The following is a 16,629-nucleotide window of genomic DNA, read 5'->3' as shown; positions in this document are numbered from 1 at the left end:
CCAAGGATATCCTGCATTAGCTTGTGTCAGTTAAATGCCCTGTGTTCCATCTTTTCTGCAAGAACGGCTTTAGTAACTGAACTCGTGTCAAGTTGTCAGCAGTAGGGGATGAATTAGCCTTCCCGATCCTTGTTGCCAAGTATCCAGGACCCTGGATCGGGATCCAAAGTGCCGGTGGCCAAGGTCTAACGTGGGGGGTCCCCAGTCTGTGCCCTGAAGGATTACCATCTGTGTCTTAGATCGATGGAACCTTGCCGGTTGTCAAGGAGTGGGCGGCTTTTGCCGTCGGGACGGGGCATCGAGCCAGGATTCTTTATCGTCTTATTACCCTCTATATTTCCGTCCATAGGTAGGTAGGCTATATCCGTTGCCGAACATCTCCTGACAGGCCTTTCTATACTCAACCCAAAGAAGAACCTAGTCCGATAATAATCCTTCATTATGGGATATATCAGTTACATTGAACCCTTAGTGGCAAACTAACGCGTCACCGCCATATCCCGAAAGCATTTCTCAATATCACCCACAAGCTGTTCTCCCAGTTCGTCGTCAACAACACCTCCCTGCCAGCCAACATTGATGGTCAGATCTCGGCCCTTGACAGCGACAGGGCAGATAGTAAGCGCTGGGCCGGCAACGTCAGCGCTTAGCAAGAAGTCCGCCCTCTGAATTGACCATGTCCCTGCCAGCTGGACTGAGCCATTCTCTCCGTCGAGGACTCCTAAGTTGGTGACGAGCCAAGTGGCCGCTCGTGGTTTTTGCTGTGCTTCCTTGGCATGCTCTCTCCAGTCCGCGACAAAGCCCATCATGCCGACCAAGTCGTTCTTGAGGCCTTGGCTGAGCTTTTCCTGCAGTTCCTCCCGCACTCTCGCCGACACATCCCACATGATATCTGCACAGGTTGACAACTTGGAATCATCCCCAGCAGTCCTGACCCGATCACGAATCTGATCCAGCACCTCTTGATTGAACTTGTGTTTTGTTGAAGTGACGCAGCAGCTGACTGTCCTGTCAGGCTCAAGATTGGGGAACGCTTCAGATCGCGCTGGGATGAATCGCCGTAGGTTGAGCGGTGTACTACCTGTTACTTCAAAGACCTCTTTTGGAACGTGTGGGGTGAGGCTGATGAGGGCGATGGCGTGCAGGAGACCCGTCAGAGTTGTCTTGTGCGCTCGACAAGCCGCGAGCACACCCTGAAGCATCTGGTTGTCGATGGTCAAGGTTCGAAACCTGGTTTCGTAAGGTCCCGGGCAGATGGGTGGCCAGATAGTTGGAGGCGTAGATGCCCAGCCAAAGAGCCTTGGCTTTACGCCTTCCCAAACCATATCGGCCATGTAGCCAAAGGAAGTAGAGTAGTTACCCGCGGTCTCTTGAGGAGGTGGGAGGTTTTGCTTGTTGGCCACTGTCTTAAGAATGTGGTTGCGAACAAGTGGAAAGTCGGAGCCTCCGCCGGCATGGTTTAGAGTTTCGAGCATGGTTTCGTGAAATATCTTTGCACCGGTTCCGTCAAAATGGGGATGATTCCAAGCCAGGATCTCACCTCCATTAAATCGTCGGACTCTTGCTTTAGTACCACCGTCCTCCAGCCAGGGCGAGTTCCAAGATCAGAGAATTTCGTGCTGAGCTGCTCGTGAAGTATCTTTTTGCGAATTGTAGGGTAGTCTTCCGAAGAGGTGACTAGTCTCCAGGAAATATGTTGAGATAGGTTGATAGTATCAAGCTGGACCCATGCTGGCTCCGCGGAATCTTCGTTAATCTGACCAACCTGCATCAAAGGATGCTGGATGATGTTTCTGGCAACTGCACGTTCCCAGAACTCCTCAAGATCTGGTTGGCCCGCAGGGGTTGTGATAAGATGATGTGGGGTTTTATAGTGGCAGGTTAAGACCGTGCTAGGGTAGAGATCCAGCAGATGCAGTGCGGACTGGTAACGTTCGCTTCAAGGAAGAAAATCAGATATAGATTTTTCTCGCGAGGTTCTTTGGACTTACACTAGGCCCAAGGTACGGAGGACCCGCGATTCTGAACTGGACCGCATGGTGCGTGTGGTGAATGCGCAGCGTTGGAGGTGAAGGATTCGATGGAGGTGAGATATGTTTCTGTAACTGATCTTCTGAAAATGACCTGACAGTGATTGACGTCTATTTGACTTTGGCTATGAGGTTCTTGTAAAATACAAGTGTATATGAGTTGTCTATGCTGGATGGGTTCGGGACCCGCGGAGCCCCGAAGACGAACCTTGGGTACGGGTCACTAAATATGATAGGTGCTCTCGTACGGGTCTCACCAATGTAAAACTGACGTCAACACAGCCACAGGAAAAGCATCCAGGTATTTGGAGGTGGCTCAGCAAGTCAATCCTGTTCGGTGCCCGTGAAGCCCGATCGCCGAAACCGAGCAGGTCCAGCGCTGTCCATTCGGGGGACCCCGGCCGGTCGAACGCGGACCGGCGCCAGCGGTGCCTACGTCAATCACCTTTTCAAGCCCGGCTTTTGACTATCTCTTTCGGCATGGAAGAAGTAATTGTATAAGATTGCATGATGGGCATCCATACCGCAATTGAAGATTTGGTGTTGCAGGAAATGTCAGGGGCGTTCCCAGTGGTTTGCTGAAAATAACAACCCCAGAAAACTGAAGCCTAGTTTGAAACGCTAAATACCTCTTTGAAAATTCAACTTGAGAGCAGGAATGGTGGCATCCTTCGGAATTCCGGCACAACCACTTAGTCCATCTTGATATTCCCCCTCTTGATCCGCAACACCGTGTTGATATGACCCGAGCAAAGCGGTACCCCTTCTTCAGACGCCAACAGCCTCGCCGTCTTGACAACGTTCTTGATCTGTCGCCCGTTGAGCTCCTCCTTGGCAAGTTCTCCAAGCTCAGCTTCCGAGACGCCACCGGTCTCGATCTTCACAAAGGTGTTCCACACGTGCAGTCTGCTATTGATGTCCAGCTTCGGATAGTGGATTGTCAGATGAATACGGGACTCAAAGGCAGGATCAAAAGATGAGACTCTGTTGGTGGTGAGGAACATGACTCCCTGGTAGTACTCGAGCAGACGGAGGAAGATGGCGACTAGCTTGTTGCGCTGCAGGTCAGACGATGAGCGGCGCTCGAGGAACACGTCGCATTCGTCTACGAGGAGGACGGCTCGCCATTTTGTCGACAGTTCGAGGACGCGGTTTAGATTCTCTTCGACTTCGCCGGCGTCGTCGCCGAGTTCGCCAGCGCTCATGCCGTATAGTGGTTTGTGCATGGTTTCGGCGACTGTGGGAGATGTAAGTACGACAGAGAAGATGAGAGACTACATAGATACGAACCTGACTCTGATGTGAGGGTCTTGCCAGTTCCTGGCTCTCCACTCAGGAGCATGATGATGCCCCGTCCTGTAGATCCGTTAGACATGGGTCTTTCCGTTCGCAGAGTGTCCGTTCTTACCCTTTCCCTTGATCACGTCGTCAAAATTATCCAGTCCAGAGATCTGAGCATGGACGAATGCCCGGATAATGCGTTTATAGTCGTGCGGCAGAACAAGCTGGTCAAACGCAGTGTTGCTCCAAACAATGTCCTGGATGAGGTCGATGTCGAGATATCCTATACCTTGGTAAGCGCTTGTTCTTGGAACGGCGTGGCAAAAGAACTCACCCCAGTCCTTCGCCTTGAGGCAGAACCCCCTGACTACGTGTGTACACAGATGGTAGTACTTATCAGGGAGATTCTCGTCCTCCGGCGCTACTGGCCTTGATTCCGTGTCCATGATTGGGATAGGCATTGGAGGAGCGTATCGTCCCCCTCTACTGGGGGTGATCTGTCTCATCCGATATAGAGGCGGTTGAGATGGTCGGGAACCCATTTTCTCACGAATTTGAGGATCCAGGCTCTTCTCAATGTCCGAATTGGCCCCGTGTGGCGACTCGTCGAGGGGGATAAGAGGTCGCATTCGTCCTTGGTGCTCATCGACGTACTTGGAGAACATGCTGCCGTCGATGACGATTCTTTCCTCAACCACCTTTTGGCTGGTTAGTCTCTGCTACCGAAAAGACAGGTTGGATATGCTCACATGCTGCTTTTTTGGATGTCCAACGGGGGGGTTCGCTCGCTCATAGACGCCAGTGTACGATCTGTGGTGAACTCCCTTCAGCGCCACGAAGCGTTGGCCTCGTTCTACCAGCCGCTCCCGGATGGCCTCAATGTTGGGCTGCAGACGGCTGGGGACAACGTCGAGCTCCAAGATAGGCCTCAAGTTCCCGAATGGTTGGATGACGATGTCCATATTCCTGTATCCAAAGCGCTCTCCGTCAGTGTCGACGTAGCGGCACGAGAGGTTGTAGATGATGCCGCAGTCGGTATTTTGATACTCGCCATGGTCGAGGACAAGAATGCGGTCGTGGCCATCGACTCTGGTGTAGACCTCTATGCCAGGCTCAAAGAGAGCCCAGACATACTGAAATGAGATGACATTATTCTTGACCAGGTCAGTGACCTGCTCGATGTGAGGCGTCATCTCCTTGGATATAGTGTCGAAAAGGAGCTTGTAGTGACTCCTCGAAACCTCGTTCTCCTCTGTCTCGGCTGGCATGGCCTGCACAAACTCTTCCCATCGGTAAAAGAATTCGTGAAAGGGAGCCTTGAAGTCGAGCTTCCTCAAGTTTGTGTTGATGCCCTTGTACCCATCAAAGACGGAGCCCAATTGCTTCTTGATCAGCGGGCTCTGCACCGTGATGGAGAACAGAGCGAGGGCGGGCTCTCCATTGTCGTCGCGGTGCTTCTGGCGGCGGATGATGAGGGCAAACTTAGCAGCTGCGGCGGCTGAGTTGGCGTTGACGCCAATGTCTTCGGGGGCCCATTCTTGCCAGGGATCATCGCTGTCTTTTCTATAGAGATCTCTTGTCTCGGCGGTCATGCCCACTTGGACTGTGCTGTCGATGCCTCCAAGGCCGTCATCGCTTCCGCCGTCATCGCTTTCACCGTCATCGCTTTCGCTGTCGTTTGCGCTCAGGTATCCCATTGGGGCGGGCATATGATAGGTGGAGGGCATTCTCATGATGGAGGGTGAAGCTTGACTGAAGGGAGTCTGGTCTCGTGCCTCAGGGACAATTTAAATAGGATGACTCGACGTGGAGAAAGAGGGGACTGTCTACATAACCTCCAGGCAGCCGAGGCTGACTCTACAGCTGCATGCCTCGGCGTCAGCAGTGTGGTTACTTGCAGAACAGGCAGAACGGGGCGCATCCAATAGCAGGGGTGTTTCAGGCTGTCGTGAACTCACCGGCTTTGCCTTTTTCGACGCCCGACTGCAGAGATGATGTGGTAAAATGGGCTGCGGGGTTTTTGAGGAGGCTGTGTTGGCTGGAGGGGAGTGTTGTTGGTGCAAAAACGACTTGGTCTCTCCATCTAGGTGCAGATACAGTGGACATCCAAAATTTGCCTTGGCTAGAATCAATAATTCCCACCGCAAGTTTGTTTTCTTGTAGCTCTAGCTGATTTTATTTTAATGTGTCATCAGGCCGCCTTGCCCGCCTCTTCGAGGCCACCTCAGCTGGTAGCAATATCAATCACAAAATGCTTGACGACACTCGTGAGTTACTGCCGGATGAGATCCTAGATCAGGCAGAAAATGCCACATGGTACAAGCTTCGTGAAAATGTTGCGACCATCATTGGCCAGCGCATGACCCGCGTCCACACGTCGAGTTGGGCTGATAGCCTGCGCTTCCTCACGTTCGACGATGGTCATGATCACGAGCCTCAGGAAGCTAACCAGAACACGCCCCTTTTTGGACAGTGCCAGCCTTGTCAAGAACGATTACCCCTCCCTGCGGGTCATGTTTGCGAGAAACATCTCTCCCTCACTCCCACAGCAAGGATCGAGAACCGTGAAGCCGAACTGCACAAATATGCCGACCCATGCGTTCATGTCAGAGAGCACTCGTGCAAAACCTGCCAGCACATTCCTCTCTTCCCAAACGAAGGAAAGGCTACCAAGTTTCGGATCCGAAGAGTGAACAAGGTTGGTTCCAACGAGCACAGCAGGTGTGATCACTTTGTCGCCGTGTCCTACTGTTGGTCTGCTGCGACAGCCAACCGTAGTGACAATGAAGAAGGACCCTACAAGGTGGTTGAGGAGGATGGCAGCGTTCGAGACATGCGAGCGGCAAAGAGCACGATTGACCGGGTTGTGACCTTTGCCCGTGAGAACGGTTTTCGCTTGATCTGGATAGACCAGGTTCGTTTCCAAAGATGAGAGGACTGCAAGCCATGTACTGACATGGCTTATCAAACCAGGAGTGCATCGAGCAAGACAATCCCGAACAACAAGAACTCGCCATCCAGGCCATGGACAATGTCTACCTTCGTGCCCACACCTCGATCGGCTTATTCAATGCCGAGCTAAACAAAGAAGACCTAAATTGCCTCCAAGTAATCTACGAATATCAAGGAAAGGGGTGTGATAATTCCCGCCGTGGTCAGGCACCACCTCCTGGATGCCAGGCGGTTTATCGCACCGCCATGTACAAAGCCCTGAGCAAGGTGGCCAACGACAGATGGAACACGCGCGCCTGGATCTTGCAGGAAGCTTTCGCCTCTAGTGGGAACATGTTTCTTCTTTTTCCTCGGCTCGAGGGGATTGATGTTGGCCGTTGGATGTTGGTCTGCCATGAATGGTCTCGAAGCGAATTAGCAATCCGGCTTGATGTGATGCAGACCTGTTTTCGAGTCTGTACGCCATTCATACGGCCCCTAGTGGCGGAATTACGTACCAGAGCCGGACCAGGACCTGTCATCGGACAAGGCCCCCTAGCCAGTCAACAGGGACGACAGGACGAGAAAACGGAACCTGAACTGACATTGAAAAGGATCGAATGCTTCCACCCTGGAGAACCAGGAAAAGCAACGATACTCTCTGCCGGGACCAACAAGCCCAGGAGGACTTGCAATGCCGCAGTGGCCCTGACATTCCTCAAGCTCCGCGGCCTCCTGAGGGTGCCTGACAAGCTGGCCATCCTAGCCAACATGTGTGGATACCACGTCCGATTCAACACCATTGAGCTCGAAAAGACCCAGGACAGCTTGAGTGCATGCGTTATTGCTCTTTCTGTCATCAACAACGACTTTTCGTTGCTTGTTCCCGAGTTTTACAGAGTACCAAGTAACATGCCCCTGGGTAAGATACACTCCCCTTGCGAAGAAGTGCCTTGCTAATACAACGATAGTAACACCTTCACACGATGATGGAGAGTTCTCTTGGGTTCACAGCCTCTCCCGCAAGACTCCGTTACTGCAAATCAGCGAGTGGAACCCTTTTGGTGCGTTTTCCTTGGAGAATGTTGGATCTACCGTCGACCTGTCTTATAATGGCCTTTCTATCCTTGGTCATCTCTGGAAGAAAGATCGCTTCATAAGCCTTGAGTCTTTGCAGATCAAGCATGCACGCTCCTGGGAACAACTTCGCACAGGCAAAGGACATTCGAAACCCGATGGAGAAACTGTTAGGCTGGCCACGACGCACATCATGTTCAAGATTATCGAATTGTTGGCCTCGAAGGGCGAGAAGGAACTGGCGGATTCGATCCTGAACTCAACCTCGAACCGGTACTGGAACAGCCGCAGCGACTTGGACGACATGATTGAGTCCGTCGACGAGTTTCCGCCAGGTCTGCAAGTCGAGAACCGAGCGGGGATGTTTGCCCTAGATTCTAGTCCTGATGGGAGATATCATCAATCTTGGATCATCGACAGGGTTATGGAGCAAGGGGGTTTGTGGTCGTGGGCCCTAGTCAACAACACGCCCAGATCGGACCTGACAGCAGAGCCATCAGAGCAAGGATCCCACAAGGAGCTCGAAAAGCGCTTTGAAAATCACAAGCATAGTAAAATGCTTATCATTAGCTCTATGCTCTCGAGAATGGGAGAAGAGGCTGCGAAACGAGTCATGTCTGAGAATCCTGGCATGAAGAACAGTCTCATGAAACATTCGGCGGCTGGAAGTATCATGGCTCTGTACATGACCAAGGTTGGAACTCAGGGTCCAGATATGGGTCGTCGACGGGCAACCTTTGACGTGGATGTGAGCATGGGAGGGGCTTTTGTTCTTACCCCTTTCCAGATGGTGCTGGAGTCTCTACCTCGGCCAAGTATACGCGGTATGAGCGTGTCATGGGTTGTTGAAGAGACAGATAGTCGGTTTGATGTTCCTAATCGTGCACATGAAGAAAAGGAAAGATGTTTTAAAGTCAAAGGCATGGCGAGGGGGATGTGGAGGTTTATTCTGTTGTCTACTGGAAGGTACACCCTTGTGTAGGACTTCTAGGGGCTCTGATTGATGCATCTTTCGTCAATTATCCCATCTGACGTAAACTCTTGACATTCAAAACTCCTGTCGCCCTGGAATCCATGTCATATCGGTCACGAGCAGGGGTGAGCCCCTCTGCCATTGGAGAAGTTACGTGGGGAATGCTAATGTCGATCAAATGACGTGTTGCGCCTTCAACCAACACAGAACAACGCCTGGTCGCCAGCTTTATTTCAACATTGATTCTTGACCTATGCCCCCAGCCAAGCCATCTTCCACGCCTCAGATCACCATGACATCCAGAAACCTCAACGAAACCTGGAGAGACGTCGTCTTCCGAACATACGCCCAAGACCACCAAGACGACGTCCCCTTCCCCGTCACCTATCTCATATCTGCTACTGAGTGGAAGAGAGACATCATTATCGAGGTTCCCAAAAAGATCGATGTCAAGGCCTATCGCCACTCCGTGCTCAAGTTCACCATCAACCTGCGTTTCCAAGGCCCTGTCTATGATGACGAGTATATATCGGTTCGGCCGCGTGTGAGTAAATACAAGATTGGCGAGTCTCAGGAGCAGGCGCAGGAAGTGGAGGCTAGTCAGGGTGATGCGAGTGTTGAACTTGGTGGTTCTTGAACTATAGGACACGATCGGTCTTGGTCGAAAAGTTGTCACTCGGATAGGACTGAGATTTTCGGACCGGACGCTCTTTGATAACATCGAATTGTATATACTCTGTGCTGTTCTAAGCAAATAGCCACGAGACAGGCGGCTCGACCGTCTCATAGAAAAAGAGTTGCGAGCGTCGCCAGCATTGAAACCCCCAGGGCCAAGATCGTTGGCACAGCCTTCAGAGCACTCGAACCGTTCTCGTCATCAAATTCCATATCGGGGTTCACCACACTCTTGATGCAATTCATCTGGCTTTCGGGCTCGGGGATGGTGTCGGAGTCTCCTGGGAAGAAGACGGTCAGGATAGGAACCACACTGTATGCGCCTTCGTCCTGTTAGCTAGATTAGCAGGTGGCTTCTCGTTGCAAGACGAAAGTACAGACCCCGTTTCGATCCACCACATATGATTCGACCTTTGTGAGACTGTAGTCCTTGGGGGAGACTGGCCAGCAGTTGGACGTAGAGTTTTCCTGGCGTGAGATGGGCTTGGGGGCATCTGGTCCGGACAAGGCTTATGAGGTTGTTAGCATCTAGGTAAGTATGGATATAGGTAGCCTTCAAGTACTTACGCACGGCGGTGATGTTGTTCCAATCTCTATCCCTGGCCCATGAATAACAATCAGGGTCCATCGTCTCCAATAACTCGTCCTTCACTTTAGAACAGGCATCCTTGGCCGAGAGGCCTTCAACATCAACAGCAGCGGCCTGCCTGTTCAAAGCTGCCACGCAGTCCTCTGACATTGCATCCTCACAGGTACCCTGCGACGTCCTACTGGAGCCTTGAAATCCAACCGCACTGCTCACGTTCCGGAATAAGATGGCGCACGCCGTCACGTCCGAGAAGTTCGTCTCGGGTGGTGCACCCAGGTAAAAGTTCTTCTCGAACGCCGGCGAGGCGGAACTGTCCTGCTCGGCGCCATAAAGCCACGAGAGGCCGGGCCAGGAGGAGTTAGAGCTTAAGGGTATCCGCGAGAAGCCAACAGCTGTGTAATCCTTGTCTGCTAGGGTGCAGCTGGCCCACTGGTACCTGGGAGTACCATCACCAAACGGGCAGTCGAGATAGTCGCATCCGACAATGGTCTGTGGGAGGTCCTCCTGAGCCGTAGTGGATCGGCAGAGAAGACCGGCGAAGCACAGGGCCTTGAGCATCGTTCGAGAGTACGGAGACGTCATGATAGATTCGGTTTGTCAACGGCTTTTCGGATGGTCATTCGAACCTAGGTGAAGGGAATCCGTCAGAATATATAATCAGCAGGAGACGGATGGAGTCATACGGAGCGCTTCTAGAAGATCGACCGAAGATCTTATTCTTTGAGGGCTGGCTGACTGACGCCCAGGAAGGCTGAATGATCGACATCCTTGGTGGCATGGCCGAGTGCTGCCGTCTCCGTCATCATGGTTTTGCCCGACTTCTTGGCACCGAGACACTGCAAAACGAGTCAGCCAAGAGTTTGTAACGTCATTGCACCATGTGGCAACCAACTTGCACTGCCTCCCCCGTCAGTCGGCCTTTGATATTCAAACATTGTTGTTCAGGGAGGCCGCTCATGGGCACATGACAATGCGCCCGGGGATATTGTGTGGTATCATTTGGACGAGGCGGGATCTGGACGGGTGGCTATGTAGTCCATGGCGATAAATTGGTACCTTCAAGACGTAATGAAGAATAGGAATACAGAATACTGACGGATAAAGGCATCCATTAACACATGGGAGAGAAAGATCACAGTGACGGCAAAGGGTGCAATCAAGTAAATCAAACAATCAAAGGCGAGGGGAGCAATCCGTTGCAGTTTGATATTAATGGGAACAATATTTTTCCTGCCCAAGCCTTAGATGGCAATGCAGCCGAGGGTGGCTTCGGCAGCTGGCAGTGTTTGCCTGATGCCCCTTTCAGAGGTAGATTACATGTCTTATCGGGACTGGAGCTGCTTTGCCGTTTTGAATCAAATGATGTAATTATCTTTGAGAATATAGCAGACACCCTTCTGTTTTCCCTCGTTATACCGCACCTTGCCCCCTGAGGGTCACAAGCTCGGTTCTTTTCCGCGTCGGTTAGGCCATTACCGCATCAAGAGTCCCCTAAAGGAGCGCTGCCATCAACCCCGAAGTTCCTTTTCTCTCAAGTCTTGGTAATATCTTCACCAAGAGGCCCAAGCCGCTCATGCCACATCGGCTCCTCTTAGATTCGTTGATATTCCCCTTCTTCCTCGTTGATCCACGGCTGAGTGACTAGCTGCAGGCTGTCACTGATGCCATGGTGGAGGGTATTGAACAGCTACCTTTGTTCTCTTTGGTCTGCCCAAGCTTAAGAGGAAATAGGCGGTATCCCGGAACGTCGAGGTGCCTCTTGGTTTCGATGTCACCAAGGCTGACGGCCAGCAAGAGTTACCTTCAGAACTCGAGTTCGTTCCGATACAGTCCAGGTCAGGAGCACGGGATTCCTGAAAGCGGAGTGACCGCCATTCCTCAGTTGGAATTGGGCCTTCAGTTGACAAGCTGGTGAGCCTTTTTTTCTTTTTTTTTTTTTTTGTTACCTGCCCGGGATAGCGCTGACTGTTGCTATGTTGCAGAGATCTCCTAGAAACACCCGTTCAATCTTTCCTTTCCTCCGTCCCTTGCTTCCAAGTGAAGAACTTCGCGCGTCCAACGCAACCGATAGTGCCAGAAAATGACCCAAGCCACTGGCCCCCTGTGAGCGAATGCGAATCCTCTACCACCTCGCCCCCTTCCCTCGGCGGGTTCATTATATATCTGCTGGCTACATGCAAGTTCCACGATTGCCTGGTCTAGGACTCTTGGTTTTTGGCGTCCGAGAGGTGTGTGCTATCTGTTATTATACTTAACCCACCTCGATAAGTCCATCGATGCCCTAAATCCGCAAACGACGCATTTCGAACAACAGCCTCCTTTACCGACTTGAACCGAGAGGCTATATGAACCGATTCACGAGAAACTACCACGAGAACGAGAGTGAGAGCGAGCATGAACATCCTTGAGGTTCTTCTGAGAGAACTGCTGGACATTTTCTCCTCCCCAGACTTGAGGTCCATTGCAAGGACAAATAATACAGCGATTTAGTACTTTCGTTTTAATCTCTAAATAGAGATGGAAGGCCCCAAAACAATATCGCATTAGCCAGGCTCAACAGGTGGTCCAGTTCAGGGGCTCCCCAATCTTCCTTCCACGACCACTCTGCGTATCAACGTCGCTCTGCCTCATTGTCATCAACATTCCAGAGCATTACCAACGGCGTAGTAAGCCGGGAAATCTTGGTGCGAATCTTATCAGTCGCAATTGCAAACTACCATCGTAAAAGTGTCCACCATTTTCAGGGGCTATCGCGATGTATCACGCCCGTCCAGAGTCCAAACACGTATTCCTCTGTAGTTGCCGGCGATATACTCTCAGAGTTCGATGGAACTAGAAGAAGCTACATTGATAATGTCATAACGAACCCGAATTGCAACCCGGTGCCCTCCTCCAGCGTGCTTCTCCGGAGGTACAGCCGAGCGAAGCGTAGAAACTCTAACCCAGCCCTGTGCTCTGAACGTATTTCCGGTAAGAAAACCCCTCATTTGTCTAAATATACATTTATTGTGTCCATTCTTTGCATTTCCTGCGACTCTGGTTGTTCTTGGCTCCGTATCGTGAAGACGGATAAGCCTTGATCCAGACCACCCAACAGCCATGTATATTTATACGCCTTGCTACATGTACACTGCCACTGGCTGTAGAGTTTCCAATCCAGTCTAAGTTTATAACTTGTATCCTTCTTGACTCTCTCGCGGCCGTAGGAAACAGGCCTTCTCTCTGGGGTGCTTGTATTCGGCTGGGGGCAAAAAGAACGCAGAATTGGGCCTGAACTTTCGAGCTCAGCGGTTTCGGTCGGAATTCTAAAGCCTATAGGAGATTTTGAGCTAGCAGGGAAACTCTTCTAGGGGAAACTTCAGACTTATACCAATCTTGGAAGTCATCCAAGCCACCTACGCTCCCTCAACATCGTACCATGTGCCATATCTTCAGACTTATCGGGATATTTACAAAAGAAACTTGTCTCCCGTCATTTAACTCAGGTCGTGATATTTCCAGGGGTCCGTTGGAAGCAAGGCTCATGGGCTTTCCACCTACTTCCTACATTTCTCATACAATTTCTCGTCGCAGAAAGACCTTGCGATCTCCCTCTAAACACATGAGCTTGGAGTTTTCCTTGCCTTGTAGTCCTCTCAGCTTCGTTTCGAAGTTCACTGTATGAGTTACCGCGCGAAGTTGGCAGAGTGTGAGGGATCCAGGGCTGGCTTATTCACAGACAGATGATCCACATTCATGACAGCAACTCGGTCCGGCGGTGTTCATTCGTAGGCTCTGGATATTTGTTCGTCTCGATCACAGGAAATTTCGGTCGTGGGGGCTTTCGGCCGTTAGGGGGCAAGGAAGCACGGGGTTCCGATAGCCTCAAACTCCATGTTCTTTGTCAATCCAAGCTGTTAGCATCAGTCGCTACCTCAGTCGCTACCTAGGGTGTGTAGGATGCTTTTGAGGGTGTACAACGGTGTTGAGCCCATCGTTAGTTGTCCCTGATGCTCAGAGGATCGCTGCGCCTAGTCCTAGCACACGATGAGTAGTGATCCATATCGCACCAGGGATCCCAGTCTGGCTTTCTGGGACACCAAGGTACCACCTTCCCTTTCCTTTGTTGTAAGTCTTGCATGCCTTGCGCGTGTAAGTTGGACCCTTGACCCAGTCCTGCTGTGTCACGGTGACCCTGGACGCCCAGGGGGTAGACACCTAGGCCGTTTAGCATCTCGGGAGCTCTGGGGGTCTTTTCTCTTTCCCCATTTCTTCAAGGCTTTGGAACGCCTCCTTCTGTAGGTATCCGTGGACTCTAAAGGATGGATCGTCGGGAGGATCGCAGGGGTTACCTGGGCGAATGGGGTGTTAGTGACATTCCGGCCACGGATCGATGGGGCTGTCTGCACTTACATGAGGCTTCTGGTACATCTTTGACGCATGTGCTCTCACTCTCTAACAGGCTCTGGGAGCATGGAGCCTGGTAAATAGCTGTACTGCCTCATGAGGACCTTGCATGTGCTGAACACTCCAAGTTAAGTTGGGCTAGAGGAGGCTTGGAGGGTTCTTTCTCCGACAAACGAGTATCTGGATACATACAAAAGATGTCTAAGCAGTCAGATCCTCCTTTTCGTTGCTACCTTGGTAATGATCGACGAGTGGACGGGCGAGCCACCTATGTACGACATAAGTTCCAGCTAAACCACCAAGCCAGACCCCTGTCTCCTGGATCCAGAGCCGGCTATCTGCTTCAACAAGGCTTCCAATAATTTTTCAATGACTGACCGCTCATCCTTGACCGCAATTTCGTTGCCAAGGCTTCTTCTCTGCTGTGATCCCGTGGGAATCATCCGGTGATAGGGTTCCACAACGTGCTCCAGTGACACCGCATGCATATAGACGTGTCACCGGGGAGTCTTAAGGATTTGGAACGAAAGACAGTAGGCCAGGGTGGCGCAAGGGACGGGACGGGTTGTCGGGATCGGAGATGGCGGTCGGGGAGTCTGAGATTTGTTAGGGGGCGGCGCCCACGGGGAAATCTGGTACTACACACCGGTTTCCCGGTTGCTCAGCAAGCCTCAGAGGGTCCTCTTTCCTGCTAGATCCTTGGTTGCTCAGTAAGGTACCAAGGAATAGGGCGAGTGAACTGCGGAGAGGAGTTTGAGAGTGAGGCAAGGTGCTGGGAGGTCGGAATTGTCGACAGGGAGGAACTGAGCAAGACTGAAACTGCACCATGCTTCAACAGAGCGGCAAATGTATCGGTACGAGCCACGAAATAATTTAAATAATGGTGAAAATGGCGAGATAAAATCAAACAAGGTGTTGAGCCAGGAGAGCAGAGTTGCACGATATTGAAGGTGCAGTATCGGAGAATGCTAGAGTGAGGAACGTTATAGTGGAGATAACGCGGTTACAGCAGCTGGAACGGAGCTGGAGGCGCTGGAAGTGCCGGGATCCAGGGACAGGGGGCCTAACGTCAATGGACCGGATGTCTTACCCGTGCCGCCATCAAACCTTGTGGAACCTTGTACCCAGGTACCTCGCCCTGCCTCTTTTTCTCCCGCATCAGCACAGACCCAGACAAACAACCTCAAAGAGCAAGCAAGCTCACATCACCAGCTTGTCACTCTTTTGCTTGAACACAACGGTCTCCCCCTCGAGTATACCTTCTCTCGAGACAAAATGCCGGGCATTCTCCCTATCAATGACCTGCCCCGGCTGGTCTCGACCGCCTTCTCCCGCGCCCTTGGCCAGAAGGAGCTCACGTTCTACTCCACCGAAGTAGCTGTCCTGACCCTTGGCGGGGTGCCTGTAAGTGTCGTCCCCCCTGTTACATGACATACATGGCATTCATGGATGACATACATGTTCCCGCGTGATCCTTGCAGGTGCTAACTCCTGTTCAGTTCCAACTGCGCTTCGCTCCTGGTCTCTCACGCAAGCCTGAGCCTGGTGCCGCTCCCGCTGCTCCTCAGTCACAAGCCCAAGCTGAGACCGACCCCCATCATGTCCCCAAAGCCGATGAGGAAGAGATCAAGCGTCAGGCCAGGAAGGCTCGCATGCTTGCCAACGACGTCTTTAACAATCCTCCCGAAGCTCTCCGTATCTCAGACCTCGGTCCTTCCCACTACCTTGTCCTGAACAAATTCGCCATTGCAGCTGAGCACTTCATCCTTGCCACCAACGAATTCAAGGATCAGGACCATCTACTCGAGATAGATGACTTTGCCGCCATTCGTGCTTGTATTGACGGTTATGAATACCCTGGTGGTGATGGGCTATTCACCTTCTTTAACAGCGGCGAGTTCTCGGGTGCCAGCCAGGCACACCGGCATGTTCAGATGATTCCCATCTCGCGAATGAAGGATGGCCTCGGGCCGGACTCCCCTTGGTCTATTGTCGCTGATAAGCTCACCGTCAAGGACAAACTCTTTGGAACCATCGTAGCCAAGCTTCCTTTCACTGCCATCGCCCGCAATATCTCCGGCATGGATGCTGACCAGCTTCACTCTACCTACCTTGACATGTACCAGAAGGGCTGCATGGCCGAAGCTACCATCACGCGCCATCCAAAGCACGACAGTGAACCTCCCCTTGACGGGCCATCTCGCATCAGCTACAACCTAGCCATGACCAAGGACACCATGGTTCTTCTGCCTCGTCTATCCGACAAGATTCACCTCGAGGACGATGAGGGAAAGCCTCTCGGCATCAAGCTTTCTGTCAACGGCACCATCCTGGCTGGCACCGTCTTAGTGAAGGAAGAGCACGACTACAGAACCATCCAGCAGTTTCCTGGTGCTCTCAAGCGCGGTCTTCAGCACATTGGTGTTCCATCTTACCTCTACCCTGGTCCCCTGTCCCATTAGAGGCGGTCTCGGCCGGCTCGATCTGGATAGATGGAAGGCCATACTCTGCAGTTTACTTGTAACTGATGCTGGAAATTTACTGCTGATCCAATGAATCTGAGGCGAATGGGTTTCATGTATGTACGAATTGATATGGGTCATGGCTTGCATCATGTTTGATAATTCAAAGCATCTACTCAACTTCACGCGTGCTCTCTTCCAATGCCTGTTCGTAGATACTTGTAG

General features: G+C 51.8%; 5 protein-coding genes across 5 annotated transcripts; 2 read left to right on the top strand and 3 right to left on the bottom strand.

Annotated features, from left to right (window-relative positions):
* Positions 1-479: 479 nt before the first annotated feature.
* On the bottom strand, positions 480-1,475 carry LRP88_09587 (uncharacterized protein; the record flags this gene model as incomplete). The annotated part of the gene is made up of 1 exon (XM_083246071.1): positions 480-1,475. The coding sequence occupies one exon, from the start codon at positions 1,473-1,475 to the stop codon at positions 480-482; it is 996 nt and encodes a 331-aa protein (XP_083097184.1).
* A 1,247-nt stretch (positions 1,476-2,722) lies between these two features.
* Positions 2,723-5,044, bottom strand: LRP88_09586 (P-loop containing nucleoside triphosphate hydrolase protein; the record flags this gene model as incomplete). The annotated part of the gene is made up of 7 exons (XM_083246070.1): positions 2,723-3,267; positions 3,321-3,386; positions 3,439-3,594; positions 3,646-3,735; positions 3,862-4,025; positions 4,085-4,131; positions 4,217-5,044. 7 exons carry the CDS (start codon positions 5,042-5,044, stop codon positions 2,723-2,725), a joined length of 1,896 nt encoding a protein of 631 aa, XP_083097183.1.
* A 518-nt stretch (positions 5,045-5,562) lies between these two features.
* Positions 5,563-8,929, top strand: LRP88_09585 (uncharacterized protein; the record flags this gene model as incomplete). Its single annotated transcript, XM_083246069.1, has 5 exons — positions 5,563-6,225; positions 6,285-6,598; positions 6,857-7,164; positions 7,214-8,143; positions 8,556-8,929. The coding sequence occupies 5 exons, from the start codon at positions 5,563-5,565 to the stop codon at positions 8,927-8,929; spliced, it is 2,589 nt and encodes an 862-aa protein (XP_083097182.1).
* Positions 8,930-9,075: 146 nt separating this feature from the next.
* Positions 9,076-10,138, bottom strand: LRP88_09584 (uncharacterized protein; the record flags this gene model as incomplete). The annotated part of the gene is made up of 3 exons (XM_083246068.1): positions 9,076-9,297; positions 9,349-9,476; positions 9,535-10,138. 3 exons carry the CDS (start codon positions 10,136-10,138, stop codon positions 9,076-9,078), a joined length of 954 nt encoding a protein of 317 aa, XP_083097181.1.
* Positions 10,139-15,217: 5,079 nt separating this feature from the next.
* On the top strand, positions 15,218-16,404 carry LRP88_09583 (ATP adenylyltransferase-domain-containing protein; the record flags this gene model as incomplete). The annotated part of the gene is made up of 2 exons (XM_083246067.1): positions 15,218-15,346; positions 15,442-16,404. 2 exons carry the CDS (start codon positions 15,218-15,220, stop codon positions 16,402-16,404), a joined length of 1,092 nt encoding a protein of 363 aa, XP_083097180.1.
* Positions 16,405-16,629: the final 225 nt, after the last annotated feature.

Source organism: Fusarium phalaenopsidis (genome assembly GCF_050370095.1).
Source record: "Fusarium phalaenopsidis strain FUZ10S chromosome Unknown contig_32304, whole genome shotgun sequence".
Taxonomy (NCBI): Eukaryota; Fungi; Ascomycota; class Sordariomycetes; order Hypocreales; family Nectriaceae; genus Fusarium; species Fusarium phalaenopsidis.
The sequence above is the reverse complement of the archived record's forward strand: the minus strand, read 5'-3'. Positions and strand labels throughout refer to the sequence as shown.